Genomic DNA, 20904 nt, shown 5'->3' on the forward strand with positions numbered 1-20904 from the left:
ATACCCTGGGAAGCTTCCATGTACTTTAGATGCTAGGAATGTGCTACCAGGCAATTTACTTCAGAAATGAATGCATGCTTGCTTATTGGCTAAGTGTGAAAATAATTTGTGTGTTAGGATCCTCTATAGATGAAAGGCATAGATAAACAACTTTATTAGACATCTGTAGAATCTCAAGCTCTGACCTAAAATGAGAAAGGGAAAGAATTTGCCGCAGCAAATGCCTAAAGGGAAAATTGTTTCAAGGGGTGTAAAAAAAAAAAAAAAAAAGTCAATCTTGCTTTTGAGATGGCTGAGTCAGAAGCACATGAGCAGGGAGGGGGCTGGACACGCAGACCCTGCTTAAACCCATCACATGATGAGCCCTGAAGCCGCCTTATTTAAAGGAGGAAGAGGAGGGGGGCAGCCAGTGGGTTTCTGATTACTGCCTGCCACCCACGGAAGTCCAGGAGAGCTTTCCCTGCATCATGAGGAAGGTTTGCAGCCTCTCCCCACTGCTGCTGCTGCTGACCCTGCAGCTCTCAGGCGTGCAAGCTCACAAGCGTGAGTGCCTCTCCTCCCAGTCCTGCATGCTAGCGCCGTACTAGTGCCAACCCTTCCAGAAGCCTAGCGAGTAGTGGCTTACAGAAGCTGAGCATGAGCCTTGGTCTGTGGGCACCGAGCCTGCCCGCGAAAGGTTTTCTCCCATGTTTGTGTCTGTTGGAAAAGACCCTTCAGTTTAGAGGGGGCTTTTAACAGCGCTAAGAAGTTCGTAGCTGTTTAAAAAGTGTCAAACTGGAAATGTCAGATGTATCCCGCTTTGCATTTGCTGTGGTTCTCACGGTTTCCATGTGCTCGGGTTTGCTTTCCCCTCCTGGAGGTGCTTTACAGGTAAGCCCCTAGCTTAGCTTGTGTTGATCGGAGTTTGTTGTACAGGTTGTCGATCTTGGCGGATCTGCTGCGCGTGTGATGCTCCTCGCGCTCCACATGTCAGGCATCGGAAGCGACGGGAGCACGGGTCACAGGGAAACCACATCGCGTTATAGAAAACCGTAGCAGCACTTCTCAAGGTACAGGTTAGGACTAGGAGACAAAAGTTGGTTCTGTGGGAACTTTGTGTGAGGCACGAAATGAAGCAGCAGTGCCTTAAAAAAAAAAAAGTTATTCAAATATCTTTCCTCATCCCAGACGTTTCCAATATTTATTTCATCAAATGTGGTTTTGTTTTTGTGGGCTCTGCAGTTTCCTGTTGCTCCTTTGGGGCTGCAGCGCCCTGAGCTTGCATTGGAGGATGCTTGGGTCTCCCCCCCCCCGCCCAGCTGTGACGCTGGCAGGCCTTGGCGCGCGCGCTCGCTCTCTCTCTGCACCCGGTGCATGTGCACCCGAAGGCTCCCTCGCCCCCTGCAGTTTCCCCAGGGAATTGCTTTTATAATTTTTAACTGTTTTGTTTTTTTTTGTATTATTAATTCATGCTTGGTCATTGCTAAGGTCTGGGGCCATCAAACTTCTTTCTTTTTTTCATTTTGCGATATTCCTTGCCTTTTCTCCTCAGCTTTCCTGTTAACCGTCAGGAACTAGCATTATAGTCCGGTTTCCAAACCCATAACTTAGATATTATTAATGCTCACTTTCTTGGGTGCATTGATCTGTAGTTCATTTTTAGGTTGGGGTTTTTTTAATGCTTTGAAAACCAAGGTGCAAATCCTACGTCAAATCCATATTCTGTTGTATTAAAACTATAAAAAAGGAGTTACATTTCTTCGGGTCACTGTTTTATAAGTGCTTGGTTGTGAATGCCCCAGGGCGCTCTTCTATATGAAGACCCAAGAGGGTGGACATTTGTGATTTTAGTTTCAGTATTCTTTAGAAACCAATGAGTAAATATAAAATTACTGATAGTTATGTAAATCATTATTTGATGCTTTTGTTTGCTCTTCTGGTTTTTTGTTAACCAGTAGGAGCTTGCATTGCACAGTACAGAGAGATGTGGCTACACCTAAACAAACATATGGCACTAGCAGCCATAATATCAAATGGCGTCTCAAACCTGGGTTTTTAAAATATGTTTATGTTAATTTTGAGAAACTTGGTCATGAAAGAGAGGGCTGAAGTGGTTACTGGGAGGGAGAGGAAACGAATTGTCAAGGCTCCCCACTTCCTGCAGCAGCTCAGTGACAGATTCTGCAGCAGTATCTGTTTAAAGGTGCACATGACTCTACATTATAAAGGTGTACACAGTCAATGTCATTGAAAACCCGCGCTTTAAACGCTGTATTAAATAGTTTGCTGTGTTGCATAGGTCAGAATAACTTTTTAAAAAATTTTCTTTCTTTTCTCCATTTGGTTCTCTTTTACTTTTCATCCTTTACGCTCACCTCCTCTACCTTCCCTGCATTCTCTCGAACCTCCCCTCCCCGCCCTTTCTTCCTTTCCCTCTTCCTTCCCAAGTCTTCTGCTCCATGAATTGCTGCTGCCCAGGGCCGGTGCAAGGGGATTTGGTGCCCTAGGCGAGCCTTCCCTTACAGTAAAAGATATTTTCAAATTCTGGTGTCACCTCACAGTAACAGCAGCACAGACACCTTCCACTGCCAGGCACATTGTGAACTAACACAAAACCCCACAAAAAAGGCACTCAAAATCTATACTGCAATCCCATCGTAACATAACAGTAATAACACCAAGGACTCAAACAACAATAACCCTACCTGTGAAAAAGCAAGGGTAAATATTACATTGGGTCCTAGAATACCAATACACCACCTACTGAGGAAACAAAACAAACCCGATTGCTATAGATCCCTATAGAGACACTATATGCTAGCAGAATCTCTCATCATGGTCACATACACAGAGCAGAGACAGACCCTCACCAAATACAGAATTCAAAATAAAGGAGCACAAATTAGACAAAAACTGAAATGGAAACCCCAAGAAGCCAGACTCTGTGTATTAACAATGGGAAAACAGAACCACCATTCCTCATAAAATAAATAAAATCAAGAAACATAAAGCATCAGTTATAATAGTAAAAGCAAATTAATAAAATAATATTTTAAAACTACTGATAAATAGAATTTCTATTAATTAAAATCATATACATTTTTTACAATTTCCCAAACACCAATAAATTATTTCAAAACAGCACATATATCAAATAACACCCAATAATTAAAACTAATAAGGATTTTAAAAAGCCCCTGCTATCCATATGTGGGAGCTCTTGATTTCCAGTCACCCTGATATTGTCGAGGATTAGGAGGTTATCCTCTCTCTCTCTCACACATACTCACATGGCTATTCTCTCTCACACATACACTGTCACATACATACACATTCATACTCTTATACCCACTCTCACAGACACTAACATACTCTCAGGCTCTAAGACACTCTCTCCCCCTCCACCACCCCCCACACAAACTCTTACTCCCCTGGATTTTCTCATACACACTCATGCTCTCACTCTCACTGGCTCCCTCACATACACACAAACACACGCACCCAGGCAAGCTCTCAGTCATTTTTACACCACTCTCTCCCCATCCCCCAGGCATGCATACATTCATTCTCACACACATAGACCCCCAGGCAGGCACCAATTCATTCCCGCAGGCACTTATTCTCACACATACAAACCCCAGGAAGACACCCATTCATTCTCATACACAGAAACACCCTCAGGCAGGCACCCATGCATTCACACACATACACCCCAGGTAGACTCCCATTCATACACATGCACACACTAAAGGCAGACCCCCCTCTCTTTCTTTTGCCAGCAACCTCAGAACCTCTCTCATTCCTCTGCTGCCACTGTCACTGATGCCGCATGGCTATTGGGGAGGCGCTGATTGCTGCTACTGGCACTGAAGCCCATTCTGCTGCCTCCTCTGTGCAGGCCCTGTGGGTTTCCACTTCCTCCATGCTGATCTCCTACATTGTGAGATCCGCCTAGAGAAAGTGCTACTCTTGCACATTACCAAAGATTACATGTGCCAATCAGTAAAAAGTAATTTTTATTTTTTATTTTTTTTTACCTTTGCTGTCTGATCTTAGTTTTCTAATCGGTTGATCACAGGCTTTTTTGTTCCACCTTCCCTTTCTTATTTTTTTGCCAATTCCTTTTATACTGTCTTTTTTCTATTTCTTTTCTCTCTATCTTCTTTCCTCAAACATACAGTCAGATTCTCATTCTCACATGCTTTCTCTCTCTCACACACACACAGGCTCTCACTCTCACATGCTCTCTCTCATACAATCATTCATACACACAGTCTCTCACTGGCACATGCTGTCTGACTCTCACACACAGGCTGTGTCTCACTCCCACATGCTGTCTTGCTCAAGCACAGGCTCTCACTGTCACATGCGCTCTCTCATACAATCATTCATACACACAAGCTCTCACTGTCACATGCTGTCTCTCTCACACACACACACAGAGGCTCTCATGCTGACTCTGCAAACATTCAGGTCCTCACTCCCACACACAGTCTCTCAACTCATCTCGTACATACACACACACACACTCTACAGGCCCTCAGACTCTCTCTTGCCTCTGGACCTCCTCTTCACGGGTTGCCGCAGGATGGGTTCTGCAGCGGCCCTGATCTTCTCTGGCCGTCCGCAGTGTGGATCTGTTGCAGCGGCCCTTCTACCGGGCCTCTTCCTCTTCTCAGCCCTCTGCGACTTGAGATTCACGGATGACTATAAATGCTGCTCCTCTTCTGCGCGCGGCTCCGGCAATGTTTTCTTCCAGGGCCGCACGGGCAGGAAGGAAGAGGAGCACCTACAGGTTTGGACGCGACCTTTTTCTTCGGGCCGTGGTGACATGAGCGCCACCACAGCCCTGCCAATCTTCTTGCTGTGTGTATCCGGCACACAGCACAGCAAAGCGGTAGTTCATTGCTCAGCCGCCAGTGGGATGAGGTCCACCGGGGGCCGCATTGGCTCCCCCTGACCTCCCCTCGGTATACCACTGCTCGGCGCCCCCTAATGCTCGGCGCCCTAGGCCCAGGCCTAGTTCACCTAGTGCTTCCACCAACTCTGCTGCTGCCCCCTTCGCCTTCTTTTCGTCCGTTCGCCTCCTCCACGCCCTACCCAACTGCTGTTCCTTCCATACACCCATTCCAGTGACCAGGCTCTTCCTGTCTCATTTCCCTGCCAACCTCACCCACTAACCAGCCGCCATTGACCTCATCTCCCTCCCCAGACAGCCTCCTCCTCTCCCCAACCCCTCTCTCCCCATTTAGCATTGCCAACTGTCCAGTTTTGGACCGGACAGTCAGGTTTTCAGGCATTCTGTACAGTGTACAGTTGGTGTCCAGTGGACACCAACTGTCCAGTTTTGCAGGAGGATCCTCCTTTTTCCCCACAGCCTCTTAGTTAGAGGAAGAGAAAGACAGGTAGGAGCCTATCTTTCTGGAGAGCTGTGCTGTATCCCTGCCTCCTTTCCCATGCTGTGATTGGACAGCACAGCACAGCCCTCAGCTCCCAGTGGTTCTGCAGATACATAGATACACTGTTTAGGCAGTTCACTGGCAGGATCTAAAATTTATGCAAATGAGAGGGTATCATTCCCCCACCCGGTCCTCAAGTGTCCAGTCCTGGTCTATGGAAAAGTTGGCAACGCTATCCCCACTGCAGACACCAGACTTCACCTTTCTCTACCTATCCACCTCCCTCAGCTGCCAGCTCCTTCTCCAGCATGCCGTCACTCACTATGTGGAAGCTCCTGCTGCTTCTGGTGCCCAACGCTCTCATGCGATCAAAGGCCAGGCATTCCCAAAGAATCTGAAAAACTGGATTCTCTTGGGATTTTTCCTTATTAAAGTTCTTTATTGATGTTATTTTGGCGCTGCCTGACCTTTACTTTTTTTGTACCTTTCTGCCATTGCCAAAAGATTCTTAATTAATTTCCATTTTAGCTGCAAAGTGCTGTGGATAACCTCTTTTATTATCTACACAGATACCTGTCCAGCAAAATAAAGAAAAAAAAAAGGAATCAAGCTCTGTCTTTTGTGCAACCTAGAAATCTTCTAATGCTGAAAGAAAAGCCCTTTATCCAGACTTTCAGGTTTCTATGCAGATATTTTCTGCATAGAAACGAGTGTCCCCTCGATTAAAAATGTAAGAACAGCAGAATTTCACTGCATAAGAGCAGCTGTAGTGCGCCCCACAAACTCAGGAAGGTCTCTCTTTTTGTTCCAATTCATATTTAATGTCTGAGGAGGAAATGATGTTTAGAAGGGTTGGAAAACTCCTATTTGGCTATTCCCGCCTTGTCGAATCTTGAATCTTGGTACATCAGGGCACTGCCGTGCTGCCAGGGCAGGATTAATCCTTTACTGGGTCCTACGCAAACAAGCACATTGGAGCCGTCCCCCCGCTCACTGTAATGTAAATACAGTTTAACCTCCCCACACCACCACCACCACAAACGTGTGAACACACGTACATTGGCCTCTATAGCTAGGTTGCATTAATGTTAACGAAATAGAATTTGTGGTGGTATTAATGAGGCAATAAATCTGATACATATAATAAACTGGCATAATCATATTCTTTCCTCCCCCACCCATTGCCCTGGCATAATCACATTCATCATCTCCCTCCTCATGCCCCCTGGCATAATCGCATCCTGGGTCACCTGCTCCCCACTAATATTCCCCATAGCACTTGGCAGCAGCTTTCCAACTCCCTTGCCCTATGCCCGGACCCAGCTGCAAAGTGGCTCTCTCCCTCCCCTCCTCCCGCCTGTGGCCAAGTCCTTTCAGTGGGGGTCAAGCTCGCCCTCTAGTCCGGCCGCTTCACTTCCCTGCCCCTTGTGGCAGTGCCGGCTCTCCCACACGGGCTCAAGGGAAGCGGCAGGCTCTTCCTGGCAGTGGCGGCCGAGGGCTGCACAAAACAGCTCTGCTGTGCCTTCCTCGTGCGGTATGAGCCCCCCCCCCCCCCCCCACTCGCTTCCAGCAGGAGTGGCATTCTGCACTCGTGCCATCCCCCCCTCCCCTCCCCACCGCTGCTCTGGCCCCACTGGGTGATCTGCAGTGCAAAAGAGCAGCATTTTGGCACCACTGCTGACCAGTCCAGGCTCCCTTAAGCCTTTGGGCCCTGGGCAAGTGCCCTACGTGCCTGTGCCCCCGATGCAGGCAGCACACCAAGAAATGCGATGGTAGCATGAACAGCTGAAGAGTGGACTCGGAGAATTAGAAAAAAACCCAGATATCGTTGGGTACAATAAGAAATGCAATAGAGTTGACGTTAAAGCATGAGAAGTACAATGAAAGAAACTCTCCTTCCTTTCTATAAAGATCGCTAAAAGGATACTAGGTCTATAGATGACCTCCCCCTCTATCATATTTACTTACAAAATAGCTATGGTTGACTATGCGCATGACCCTAAGACAGCGGAGGATATGGTGTGCATAGGGGGAGGGGGAAAATAAGGCAAGGTTATGACAAGTTGAGAGTTGTTATGTTACAACCGATATCCTTGTATGGAATGCATGTTTCCTTTCCGTGTAAAATGCTAATACATTGTTTATTCAAAGAAAAAAAGAAATGCACACCATTTTTATTCCAAAAACAGTGTGAAAATGTAAGACCTTTATAGTGGGAGAGCAAAGGTCGGAGACCTGGAAATGAGATCAAAGGTGGAGACAACAGCGCCATGAAAGAGGCGCCTTGATAATTTGAAGAATCCAGCAGGGAATAAAGGGAGAATGTTATTTTTGCAATAGCAGGGAGCATCCTGATATATCACTACCTTAAGGTATTAGTATGTATGTCACGTTATAACCAGCCAAGTACACTGGATTGTGCGGGCTAAAATTCAGTTAAAAAAAAATAAATATATATATTCTTTTATTTTTCCACCAATGACATTAAAATTAGGAATATAAACTAAGTACATCATTAAGCTCATTAAAAACTTGCAGCTCATTGGTGTTTGTCCTGGAATTCCTGAAAAAGAATGAAAATTTTCCAAAACCTTTACTTGCCTTTTCTTAAATATTTTGTCATTTTTCTGATTTACAGTCCTCCCCCTTCCCTATCAATTATGTTTAGCACACATGCGGCAACCTCCCCCTTCCAGGTGCCTCTCATCCTCCCCATTTTGCCCCCCCCCCTTTTCAGGTCCTTTTCTCTCCCTCCTCTCCCTTCTCGGGTTCCCGCCACCTCCTAGCTCTCTGAAACTTTGGGATTAGCCACTCCCCTGCCGCAGAAGGCAGCTCAGAGCAGACGCACACCAGCTGCCGGCACAGGGACACGGTGATCGTGTACACCTCGGTCCCTATGGCTGTTCCTCTTCCTCACTCTATGACATCCGCTCCCTTTTGTAAACGAGAAGTGTGTGCTGGGGTATGGGGGAGGAGGAATAGGTGCAGGGGCAAGGAGTGCCCACTCACTGCGATCCTGCACTGTCAGCCTGCGCGCTGCTGCTCCTGCCTCCGAGGTAGGCAGCGAAAGAATGATGGACGAATGGGTTTTCTTCAGTTTTTTGGCAGGATGCTGTCCACTGGGCTCTCAACTTTGCACACCACTGCTCTATAACATCCCTGTAGTTCTTAAACTGACTAAAAATGTTTTTCTATATGGTTACTCAATGGTTTTCCAGTTGAATTATTATCTGGGCAATTTTGATTAATAACATTGTCTAAAACTTGAAGGAATTTCTTGTAAGTGCTTGGTGAGATCTTGTGAACTGTTTGATTCTACATGTTCAGGAAAAATATCTTTCTGTTACTGTGTCTATAATCATCAGTGGCATCTCTATGGGGGGGGGGGGGGGGGGTGGTGGAGAGGAGATGCAGCAGAGGGCTAAGCTAAGTATGGAGTGGGAAAGCCAAAATGATAATTCCCGCCCACTCCTCACAGTACTGCTCCCTGCTTTTAAACCAGCTAGATGAGGCCTAAGAGATTTCAACAAGGTAAAGATGAAGAGTAGAGATGACAAGCATGAGTTTTACAGTTTCATAACTCTGAACCTGCATGATAAATTTAGAATCCAAAATGGCTTTCATTATTTTAGCTTCCAACTTTATAAAAAAGGTTTCTCCATGAAAAACCAAGGACATGAACAACTATTGACCTATCTCGATCCTCTCCTTCTTACTGGCCTTGAATAACAGTGCCTTCCCCTTTCTCTGCAGGTTTTATTACTAAAGACTTGTCCGATAACCATGTATGATAGGCTTGCTTCCTTTCTTGGTAAAATAAATTATAAAAATGGCTTTTGTTGCCTGCTTCCAAGATTTTGGAATGATGATGGACCACTTGTTCAAAAGCTGTCATTATTGGATCAACAGGATCCCAATATTTTTTAATGAGCCAAGCAGGGTGTTGTGTTTGAGGCATTGTGGACCCTTGGTCACAATGGAGATGGCTCTGCCCACGGGGAGGAGCCCCGTGGGGAACCACTACAATAGGCTGACACAGATAGCAGACACAGAATGGATAGAGTTTTTATTGTACTGCTGTAAATAGATGGTGAAGCAGGAAGGTAAGGCACTGATCCACAAGGTGCCAATATGCTCAACAGGCTCAGAAGTATAGTCTCACCCAGATGTTCACGATAGGCAGGAGCCTGCAGTGTGGGTAACACCGTGGCTGGTGGGTGAGTTGGAGCGCACGATCGTAGAGGTACTCACAGAGTGAAGGCATCTTCCTGATGGTAGAATGGTGGGACCGGAGATCCGTGGTGCAGGATATGAAGTAGATAGGGTACTCGCTCCTCGAGGGCCTATGGTGCAATATCCTGGGAATGAATAGAGGGAAAGACCCTTGAGGAGTGGTTGTCTTGGTTAGTGAGGTCCCCGAAGGGAAGTTGGAAGTGAGAGATCCCTGAGGAGCGGGTGTCTAAGCGTGCAGCTTAGAGCAGGCAGAGTAGAGAAGCGAAGTCTTTGCTAACTAACAGGCCGATTCAGTAAAGTCCACGGGAGAGTGGAGGAACGCCCGCTCTCCCGGCGTGCGCACCGGCCACTCGCCGGTGCACGCGATTCAGTATGCAAATGAGGCCTGGCAGTAGAAACGGGCTAAAAGAGGCGCTAGGGACGCTAGCGCGTCCCTAGCGCCTCCTTTTAGCCCGGAGCGGCGGCTGTCAGCGGGTTTGACAGCCGACGCTCAATTTTGCCGGCGTCTGTTCTCGAGCCCGCTGACAGCCAAGTGCTCGGAAACCGGACGCCGGCAAAATTGAGCGTCCGGTTTTCGGCCCGACAGCCGCCAGCCCATTTAAAAAATTTTTTTCTTTTCTTTTTTTTTACTTTTTCTACCCTTCGGGACCTCCGACTTAATATCGCCATGATATTAAGTCAGAGGGATGTACTTTCCCGGTGCCGGCAGAAACTAGCGCCTACCTTTTGGGTAGGCGCTAGTTTGTTAAAGTAAAATGTGCGGCTTGGCTGCACATTTTACTTTCTGTATCGCGCGGGAATACCTAATAGGGCCATCAACATGCATTTGCATGTTGAGGGCACTATTAGGTGCTGCGGGTTGGACGCACGTTTTCCACCCCTTACTGAATAAGGGGTAAGGGAAAACGCGCATCCAAGAGCAGGCTAACAGTGCGCTCCGTCGGCGCGCACTGTACTGTATCGGCCTGTCAAATTGGTAGCGGAAGCGGAGGCTAGATATACCCGGAGGTACTGATGTCATGCGGTGGGGCCGCCCCTGAGGTTCCCACCATGACGTGTATTTGAGCATCGGAGATGTGAGCGCTTGCGCCCTACCGGTAGGAGGCCACGGGAGTGAGCATGGCGGGTGGGGCGCCCATGCTGGTCTGGAAATACCGAGGCCCTCGGCACTCTGCACCGGAGGCAGCCATCTTGCCCAAAGAAAGAGAGAGAGGAGAAAAAGAGGTAAGGCAGAGCGGTCACAGCCGCCTGCGACTGACGGACACAACACAGGGCATGGATCACATCTCCTGTTCACTAAACCATGTACTAATGAGAGACTGCATACTGCTGCCCTGAATTTATAACCAAGTCCAGACCACAATGGATCAGGGTCCCAGTGACTTGGTACTGCCTGACACACCTGTTGTGGCAGGAGGCTCTGTCCAGCTGCAGGTGTGTGAGAGCCACCACAGGCTCCCGCCACAACAGATGGGTTGTTTCGTTTCAAAAATCACTGAAAAGCTGATCCATTGTGATGGGTCCACGTGTGCCTCCATTCCCTCTTTCTGTCCCTGGACAGAGAGAGAGACAGACATGCATACACACATCGTAGAGATGACTACAGCTGGTTTTGTTCCTCTGGTCGTTACTCCATGAATTTATCCCATCTTCATGGCTCCTCTGGTACCAGAGGGTGAAGTGTGGGTTACATTTGTCAGCACATACTCAATAACACTTCTTTAGGTTTATTTATTATTTATTTATTGGTTTTCTATACCGAAGTTCGTAAACAAGCATCACATCGGTGTACGACTTATTAGCAAATGCACTATTAAAAGCATTTGAATAAAAACAAATCTGAAGAATGAATTACATAAGATCCTTAATAAAATATTTGTAATACATAAAAATATTAAAATTCTAGTTGTTGTACATGAAAGATTCTCGCCTTGGGTGTTCCCTCCTCTCTGCTTCACATTATCTGAACTCAGCAGTTTCTTAAACATGGGCGCACATACTGTACACTTGCCCCAATTCCTAACCCTGCAGATGCTCCTGCTTCCTCTGCTCTTCCCTGCCGGTTGACCCCTTCTCCTTCCCCATCCTCAGCTCCTCATCACCAATAGACCCTTCATCAATTTATCCCGCACCCTCTGTTTCTTGCCCGTTTATGGATTCCAGCTCCCTCTACTTGCAAGGGAGAGAAGAAATCCGTGAGGTGGGGGCAGTCATCTCCATTCATTTCCTGGGCTGATGCATGTGAATAAAATTAAAAAAGAAGAAACACCCCAGCATGCACTTGGCAAAAGCTGACTGGGTATTTGCATTAAAAACGATGAAAAGATGGTGGCCCTAACAAACTTTATTGAAACAAACATTATTAAAATCTGAAATGTGAATACAATGGCCAAGCAGTTTAAACATCATCAGGAATTTAGAGAGAATATTTGGGATCCTTAATGTGATCTCTCCCATATACAAAAACAACTTCTAAATAGGTCAACATGTTTGGCAAAGCTGCCTCAGCATAATTCACAGATACCTGGCTATTTCCACATCAAAATGATCTCTACATAAACCTCACAATAGCCTGGATTAAGGTTTCAATAAATGCTTTTACAAAACCCTGTAATCTTTTACTAGAACTTTCTCACATTTTTAGCACATAGGGCTTGACCAGAAATGTAACAGCTTCAAGCTCTATGTGCTAAAAATGTGCTGTTCCATTTTCGTTGTCAAAAAAGCATAATTATATCCCGTTTAGGAATTAAAGCGTGTAAAGAGAAAATTTTAGTAAAAGATTACAGGGTTTTGTAAAAGCATTTATTGAAACCTTAATCCAGGCTATTGTGAGGTTTATGTAGAGATCATTTTGATGTGGAAATAGCCAGGTATCTGTGACTTATCCTGCCAAACATGTCGACCTATTTAGAAGTTGTTTATGGAAACACCATATGAGAGAGATCACATTAAGGATCCCAAATATTTTCTCTAAATTCCTGATGATGTTTAAACTGCTTGGCCTTTGTATTCACATTTCAGCTTTTAATAACTTTTGTTTCAATAAAGTTTGATAGTGCCACTATCTTTTCAGCATTTTTTAAGGAGATACCCAGTCAGTTTTTGCTAAGTGGATGTTGGGGTGTTTCTTCTTTTTTAATTTTATCTACAGATAATTAACACCCTTTGGTCTTCTTTGCTATTTGGAATCTCTGCTGCATGTGAATGCCAGAGCTCCTCCACTGCTGCTGCTCCCAACACTCAGGGACCGATGCAATATTTATGCAGAAAGCGGGTGATGAACATGCCCCCAGGCGCCCTTCCTGATTGCATAAGGGGATTATTTAGCGCCTCTACAACCCACATCTAACGGTGGTTATACAGTGCGCTCGGCTGAGATTAGAAGGATTCAGAGGAGGTGCTGTGTGTATTGTGTGCGCATTGCACAAAGCAGAACCTGGCTCTCTGTTATGCATTCTGCCTATTAATTCTCACACTCTAGGGTTCATGATGCAGCTAGAAAGGAGAGACATATCTGACTACACATGTATTCAGACAGGAGCTCCTTCATGTTTATGAGCCACTGCTGGTGTCTTTTATTTCTTTTGCAGTGAGATCAGTGGCATAGCCAGAAATGTTATTTTGGCAGGGCCCGAGGTTAATATGGGCAGGTACGAGGCATATACTTATCAGTGTGCTAATTATACTCCCACCCCCACCAGCAGTCAGTCTCCCTCTCTCTCTCTCTCTCTCTCTCAATTCCCCTTCTCCCCATGATGAGAGGGTGACCTGTAGGGGGGAGGGACATTGAGAGAGAGTGCTGAGAATGATGATCAACCTTTGAGAGAGAGACTGCTAGGGACAGGGTGAGACACAGAGGACCAGACTTTCAACCCCCACGTTCGACTCCATCCCCAGCAGTCTCTCCTCCCCAATTACCCTTATCCCCAGCAGTCTCTTTCCCCAGTCTACCCTACCATCTCCAGCGGTTTCTCAACCCTCAACCCCTTCATCCTGTTCTTCACAGTGTCTCTCATCCTCCACACTCCACCCTGTTCCTAAAAGTCTCTCTCCAACAATAACCTCCCCTCCAGCCTTTCTCTTTTAATTTTACACACAGTCCTCCCAGACTCTTTGCTAGGTATTTAAGACTCAAGGCTCAGTGCCCTCTTCCCCCTCACAAATTTTGATAAGGAAACCAATCGTGATCCCCCTCCTTCTCGAGAATGATCCTATAAAACACATTTATTTATTTATTTAACAGTTTTTTATACCGACCTTCATAGTAAATAACCATATCGGATCGGTTTACAGTTTAACAAAGGGAAAAACTAGAGTAAACATATTTGATCATCTTACTTTTAAATATAAAACTTTAAATCAATATTCACATTTTGGTGTCATCTCAGTAACAGCAACACATACTCTCACTGCACTCCTGCAAAAAAAAAAAAAAAGCCACTCAGGACCTAGAGGAAACCAACTATACCATATTGGTACTAACTCCCAAATCTCACACAGCAAGGATCCTACCAGGAAAAGGCAGCACCGGAAATATTTAAGCGGGCCCAAGAACATCAATGCACCTCCTATTGAGAAAATAGATGAAGTGGGACTGCTACCGATCCCTATACTGAATTTACATGCTAACAGAAAACTGCACTTCGGTCTTGGGTAGAACAATCATAGGCTCTCATCAAATAAGTGACCACAAACTAGAAATAGAAATATGTCAACACAAATTCAATTGGAAACCACCAAGAAGCCAGTACAACACTATAAAAATAGAAACAAAAATGCATTTCCTCCTGTATTGAGCAAAATATTAAAATATCAAAGATGCGTATTCCCAAAACTGACATATTTCAATCACTAAACTGAATAATAAAATGCTTTTTCTACCTTTGTCTGGGCATTTTATTTGTCTAAGCACGTTTGTCCCAGTGGCTCTCCTCTTAATTCCTTTTCCAGGGTCTCCTTTCCATTTTCTATTTCATTTCTTTCCTTCTGTATTCTTTATTTCTTCCCCAATTTTCCACCCACCTCCTCTTTCAGTTTCCCAGTGCCAACAGACATGATATACAACCGCAGCTCCTCCATTCACTGGTGCCACTTCTCCTCTTCCCACGCATCCCATACCCAGCCACTTGAAGCATGCAGCATCTTATACCTGCAGAGCTCTGCATGACCCAAACAGCTGAGGCATGAACCTCACAGAAGTGGCACTGGTGGCCAGAAGAGCTACAGGTAGACACCAGATATTGACTACTGGTGCCTGTGAAAACTCAGGGTCTAGTAACACCCCTTGCTTGGCTTCCTATAGCTCTTCTTCAACCAGCCCCACAGCTGCTATTGCCTCTTTTTCAGTGTGGGTCAAGATGCTGACCTGCTGTGAAACATCAGAGTTAGGTGGGCCCGATTGTAAAATAGGTGGGCCACGGCCTGCCCACTTCCACCAATGGATTCACCAATATATCTTAGTGATAGGAACTGAAAAGAGAAGACTTGATCTACTAGTACGCCTGGCGGAAATGGAGTCAGTATTTCATTCCTTACGATGGCTGAATTATGATTCTCCAATTCAGTATGAACAGTTTCAACCTTTTATATACAGTAATCTGCATCTATATTGCCTGAATTATGTGACTACCTTTCTCTCCCATTGTCTTCTTCCCTTCCTTTCCTACATCTGTCTCTAACGTTGATCTTTCCACAGAATCATTTTTTCTTCATTTCTCTTTTCATCCTCTCTATCCATTCATAGCTAGATTTCATCTCTTCTCTCTTTCACCTCCGGCCCTCCGTCTCCCTCTTTTCACCATTCATCTACCTTCTAGTTGTCCACTCCCTCTCCTACCCCTCCACAGCCCTCTCCCTTCACCTTCTGTCTCTCACTTCTTCACCAGTCTCCTATTTTTCACCCACTCCCTAGTCCCCCATTTCCACCCTCTGTACTCGCCTCTCTAGCCCTCAACTACCTTCTTCAGATAATCATCTCTTTCTCTGACAATCAACTCTTCCTGGCACCCAGTCCCTTTCTACTGTCTCTTATCTCCTACCCAACTTCCCATTTTCCCTCTTCCAGCTTCCCCACTTTCATTTTCTCTCACCTTCACAGATTTATCCCTTTCTTTTGTCTCTCACCCTCTCCACAGTACTCTGTCCTTTTTCTCTGCCTCTCCATCCCTTCCCACCCCACCCTTCTGCACACAATCCTACATCCCCTCATGCCCCTCATCCAATCCACTAGTTCCTCCTGCCCCTCAATTCCCCAGTCCCTGAGCCCTCACTCAGTTTCTCTTTCTTCTCTTTTTTTTCTTGTCCGCTTCTATTCTTCCATGCTCTCTCCTCCATTCCTCATCCTCTTCTCCTTTATGTCCCTGTATTCATCCCCCCACCCAATTTAGGATCCTGTATCTGTTATTACGTGTGTTTTAGTGGATCTTTGGGTGCTGTGGAGAGGACCACGCCCACAGGGAGGAGCCCTGTGAGGAGCCACAGCACTGGGCTAGACTCTTATGCACAAAACACCGGAATTGAATTCTTTATTTATACAGCTTGAAGAAGCCACCAGGTGGCAGTGGTGAGTTGTAGTCTCAGGGACCTCGGCAGAGGGAGCCCTTCTCTCCTAGGTGATGTCAGGAGGTTCCGCAGCAAGGAGATACTGTGGATGAGACAGATGAGAGATTAGAGTGCTCACTAGGTGTTAGCTGTTATGGATGCGATTCCACCAGATAGTCGTAGATGGTACAGGCACTGAGGCAGGGAGAGCAGACCCTCGAGGAGCGAGTACCTGATCCCTGAACGGCACCTGAAAATAGAACAGAGGGCCCCCGAGGAGCGGGTACCCAAGTTAGTAGTCAAACCCCGAAGGGCAGAAGGAGAGCTTCCTGCAGGCAGCAGGGAAGCGGCAGAGTAGCGCAGACAGGAACAGTTAGACTATTCGAGCCTTTGCCAACTCAATGAGCTAGCAATCTTGAGAAGTAGATATACCCGGATGGGCGTGACGTCAGATGAGGGAACGCCCTCGAGGTTCACGCCACTGGGCGTACTTAGACGTGGGTTGCGCGTGCACCCTAGCAGGTACCTGGAAGGAGCAATGGCATAAGTCTGCCCTATAGCCATTCCGGGGACACCAGAGAAGTCGGCTTGACAACGCTGCGGTAGCCATCTTGCCCAGGTAAGTGGGAGGAGCCGAGATAGGGGTGAAGACCGACGGACGCAACAGTATCTCAGGTATGGAGAATAGGGAATATTTTTTATCTTTATTAGTTTTAATTATTGGGTGTTTGTGTCTGCTGTTTTGAAATATTGTATTGTGTTTGAGTATTAAAAAAAAATTTTTTTAGTTTAATTATTTGTTCTATATGTCACCTGTTTTAAAATATTTGTTCTTTTTGTTAGTATGGTTTTACTGTTATAACTGATGTTTTATATGTCTTGATTTTATTTGATGTTTTATGAGGAATAGTATTGTTTCAGTTTTTCCATTGTTGCACTACATATACAATCTAGCTTGTTGTGGTTTCCAATTCAGTTTTTGTTTACATGCTTTATTTATAATTTATGGATCTTTATTCTGTATTTGGTGTAGATCTGTCTGGGTTCTGCATGGGTGACCAAGGTGAGATATTCTGCTAGCTTGTAGTTTCTGTGTAGGGATCTATATCAGCTTGGTTTGTTCATTTCCTAATAATAGGTGTATTGGTGTTTTAGGGTCTGATGTAATATATGCAGTGCTGCTTTTTTATAGGTACTGTTTGAGTGCTGGGTAGTTAGTGCTGTCTTGGTATGGGAGGTTTACTATATTGTAATTGTAGTTCGGTTTACTCATAGTTTTTGGAGGGCCAAGCCCACACCCAATACTTGTTAAAATAGGCCTAGTATCAGATGGGTTCTGCATGCCTAAATGGCTTTTGAATATCGACCTTTTGATATCAGATACATATTTGTATATAACATAACAAAGTATAATGTTGTTTACATTCTGCCTTTCAAAGCAGATTATATTCAGATACAATAGGCATTTCCATTTCCCTAAAAGTTTTACGGGCTTATGTAATTAGGGTTGCCAAGTGGTTCCAGCTTTTCAGGACAGGTTGATCCAGTCCTGGTTTTACTCCCCTGCGTGCAGGTACTTATAGTCTTGCTTTTCTTAGGGAATGCAATAGGGAAATCAGAATAAGTCCCAGCATGCAATGGGATAAAACCAGGACTGAATCAATCTGTCCTGAAAACCTGGAGCGAGTCGGCAGCCCTATATGCAGTGGAGGATGAGGTGGCTTTTGCCCAAGGTCACAAGGAGCCACAGCAGGATTCAGAAACCCACTGCTCTAACCACTCTGTTCCTCCTGCACTTCTTAACTTACCCTTAACACCATCCGACCACTCCAAATCCTACAAAACGCAACTGCAAGAATACTCACTGGATCGAAAAAACATGATCACATTACTTCTACACTTATATCACTTCACTGGCTCCCAATAAAATTTAGGATTGAATACAAAATACTATCCCTACTACACAAAATAACATACGGAAAACAAACAAACTGGCTAAGCTCATCCATAAAACTGCATTCTCCAAACAGAAACCTCAGATCAGCAAATAAAGGACTACTAAAAGATTCCTCCTGCTCGCTCTAAACAACTCACCTCAATCTCACTAGGAAGCCCCGAACTCTGGAACACCCTCCCAACCGAACTCCGAATACAAGAAAACTTAACTTTCAAAAAAGACCTAAAAACCTGGATGTTTACCAAAGCCTACCAACTCACCCAATGACTCTAAAACACCACTCCCCTCCTATTGACACTAAGCAAAATTGTGGAACCAATGTAAGAAAATAACATAACATTGAACCAAAACATGTATAGTCTAACCTACAAACTAAGTTTATAAAACGATAATATCTATGTAAAACGATAATATCTATGTAAAATGATAATATCTGTGTTAACAACCATATGAACGAACCTTTTGAAAACTCTGTTAGTCGAAACCTTGTAAACCGTTGTGATGGCGAAATTGAACGACGGTATATAAAACTCGATAAATAAATAAGTCCACTTATGTAATGTTTCAGGATTGTTTTGGGAAGGGCTGTGCTGGAGACAATCATTGTTGAGTTTAATTATAAAAATCTCTGGGGTGGGAGCCTCTGGGCTTGAAAATTCACTGGGGAGAGAGGGGTGCAGGGCTGAAAGATCAAGAGAAGTGATTCCCAAACCTGCTCAGGGGGGGTCTCCCAGCCATTCAGGCTTTCAGGAGACTGCAACGAATAAGCTTGGGTGGGAGAAATGTTGGGGTTGCCTCGCAGCTTGAGGTTCTGTGATGGCTCGCTGATCCTGTGTTACGTTTTTTCAGCTACTGCTGCAGAAAGATCTACAGCACTGCAGCCTGAGGAACATGGGAGGGAGGAGAGAGAAAGACAGAGGAAAAGAAAAAGGGGCCGCCGCAGGGCGGGTGGTGAAGAGGGGAGCCAAAGAAAGGACTGCAGCTGGGCAGGGGGCAGAGGGAGAGACGGGGCTGTGGCTGCTGGGCAGGGGGATGGGGGAGGGGATTTGGAGGGAGAAGGAGCTGCAGTTGGGCAGGGAGTTGTGGGGAGAGGGAGCTGCAGCTGCAGGGTAGAAGGAGGGAGCTGCCGCTGCACGAGGGGTGAGTAGGTGAGAGGGGGTGGCTGCTGGTCAAGAGCCAGATTGGGGGGGGGGGGGAGAGAGAGGAAGGACTCAGGACAAGCAGTGGGTGGGTTAGAGAAAGGGGAATGAAGGTTAAAGAGTGGGGGAGGTTGAAAGGGGGATGCAAGACGAGTAGTTGAGCGCCCGCTTTTCTAACGCGCGCCCAGGCAGCTCTCCTGGGTGCGCGATGCAATATTTAAATGAGGGGTCCTGCCTCCAAGGAGGCGATAGGGACAGTTATGCGCCCCTAGTGCCTCCTTGGCAGCGGATGCCCAGGAGAGGTGGCTGTCAGTGGGTTAGGAAAATGGACGCTCAAATTTACGAGCGTCTGTTTCCCTAACCTGACTGCCAGCACTTTTTAAAAAAAAAAATTTTTTTTTAAACCTTTTGGATCCTCCAATTTATTATTGCCACCATACTAAGTTGCAGGATGTAAAAAAAAAAGCAGTATTTTCTGCTTTTCTGTACAACCTTTTTGGATGCTCAGAAATTAACGCCTGCTCTGGGCAGGCGTTAATTTCTGAGCGTAAAAATGTGCGGGTCAGGTGCACATTTTTATTTATTTTTTTTTTTTTAGATCTGGGGTGAATAGCTAATAGCCTCATCAACATACATTTGCATGTGATGAGCGCTATTAGTTTCTCCGGGGTTTGGACGCATGTTTTGGATGCCCTAATCCCCTTATAGCATAAGGGGCTGTGGACACAAGACCAAATGACGCGCGCCCAGCCACGAGTTAAACAGTGCACACGGCTGAGCATCAGCCCCAAAGAGTGGGAGCCAGAGCAACTGATAGGGAGATGCAAAGCAAGGAGGAAGGGGAGAAAGAGGGAGATGCAGGGCATACATTGGATTAGGGGCGAGGGGGATGTAGGGGAAGGAGTGGAGAGGAAGAGAAAGGGGATGCTAGGCACTGGGTGGGAAAAAAGAGAGAGCGGGAAGCTGGATAGGAGGGGGGAGAGAGAGCTGCAGACACTGGACAGTCAAGGGGGGGGGCGCAATTTTGCCCCGGGCGCAGAGAGAGCTGGTCCCAGCACTGTCTCTCCTCTCCCATTCACTTCCACCTTCCCCTGATCCCAGTGCAGCCCGGCATTCCCTTCCTCCAACCTGATCTGCTCTCTCAATCCCCAGTTTTTATAGCGCTAGTAGACATATGCAGTGCTGTAAAATAGTGTTATTTCTTCACCGCAAGGAGCTTGAAGTCTTAAAGATGAATTTGCAAAGGAGTTATGCATATAAATGCAACACACTATTGTAGCAATTTTCAAAAGCTATATATCCGGGTTAAAAGTGCACTTAACGCAAGTAAAACCTATAGGCAATTCAATGGCACTTTATGTTCATCAGCACCCCATGCTTCTGAGGCCATTGCATCTAACTGTTCTTTCATGGTCCATGGTTTGTTTGCTGCCGTTGTGTACATTTAGCATGCTAGATCCAAATGGCTGTGGTCCTGTGGACATAAAACAGTGTATGTCTTCCATCTCTGCCCTTCACCTGTAAGTCTACTTCTTTGAAAAAAAATAAGTGATATCTTATTTACATTTTTGTACTGCACCCACTTTTGCCTTTCCCTTCATATCTTTATTGTACTTTATTTTTCATCATGTACAAAGTATACACGGTAAAGAAG

At 45.7% G+C, this 20904-nt stretch overlaps 1 protein-coding gene across 1 annotated transcript in view; it reads left to right on the forward strand.

Moving 5' to 3' along the window:
• The first annotated feature begins 364 nt into the window (after positions 1-364).
• The window catches only part of GPNMB (glycoprotein nmb), a 60228-nt gene continuing 39688 nt past the window's right edge, over positions 365-20904 (forward strand). Inside the window, exon 1 of the mRNA XM_029589079.1 lies at positions 365-543. Coding sequence (XP_029444939.1) covers positions 468-543 — 76 coding nt within the window. The 5' untranslated portion in view covers positions 365-467. The remainder of the gene's footprint in view (positions 544-20904) is intronic.

The sequence above is a fragment of the Rhinatrema bivittatum genome, chromosome 2 (genome assembly GCF_901001135.1).
Source record: "Rhinatrema bivittatum chromosome 2, aRhiBiv1.1, whole genome shotgun sequence".
NCBI classification, from domain to species: Eukaryota; Metazoa; Chordata; class Amphibia; order Gymnophiona; family Rhinatrematidae; genus Rhinatrema; species Rhinatrema bivittatum.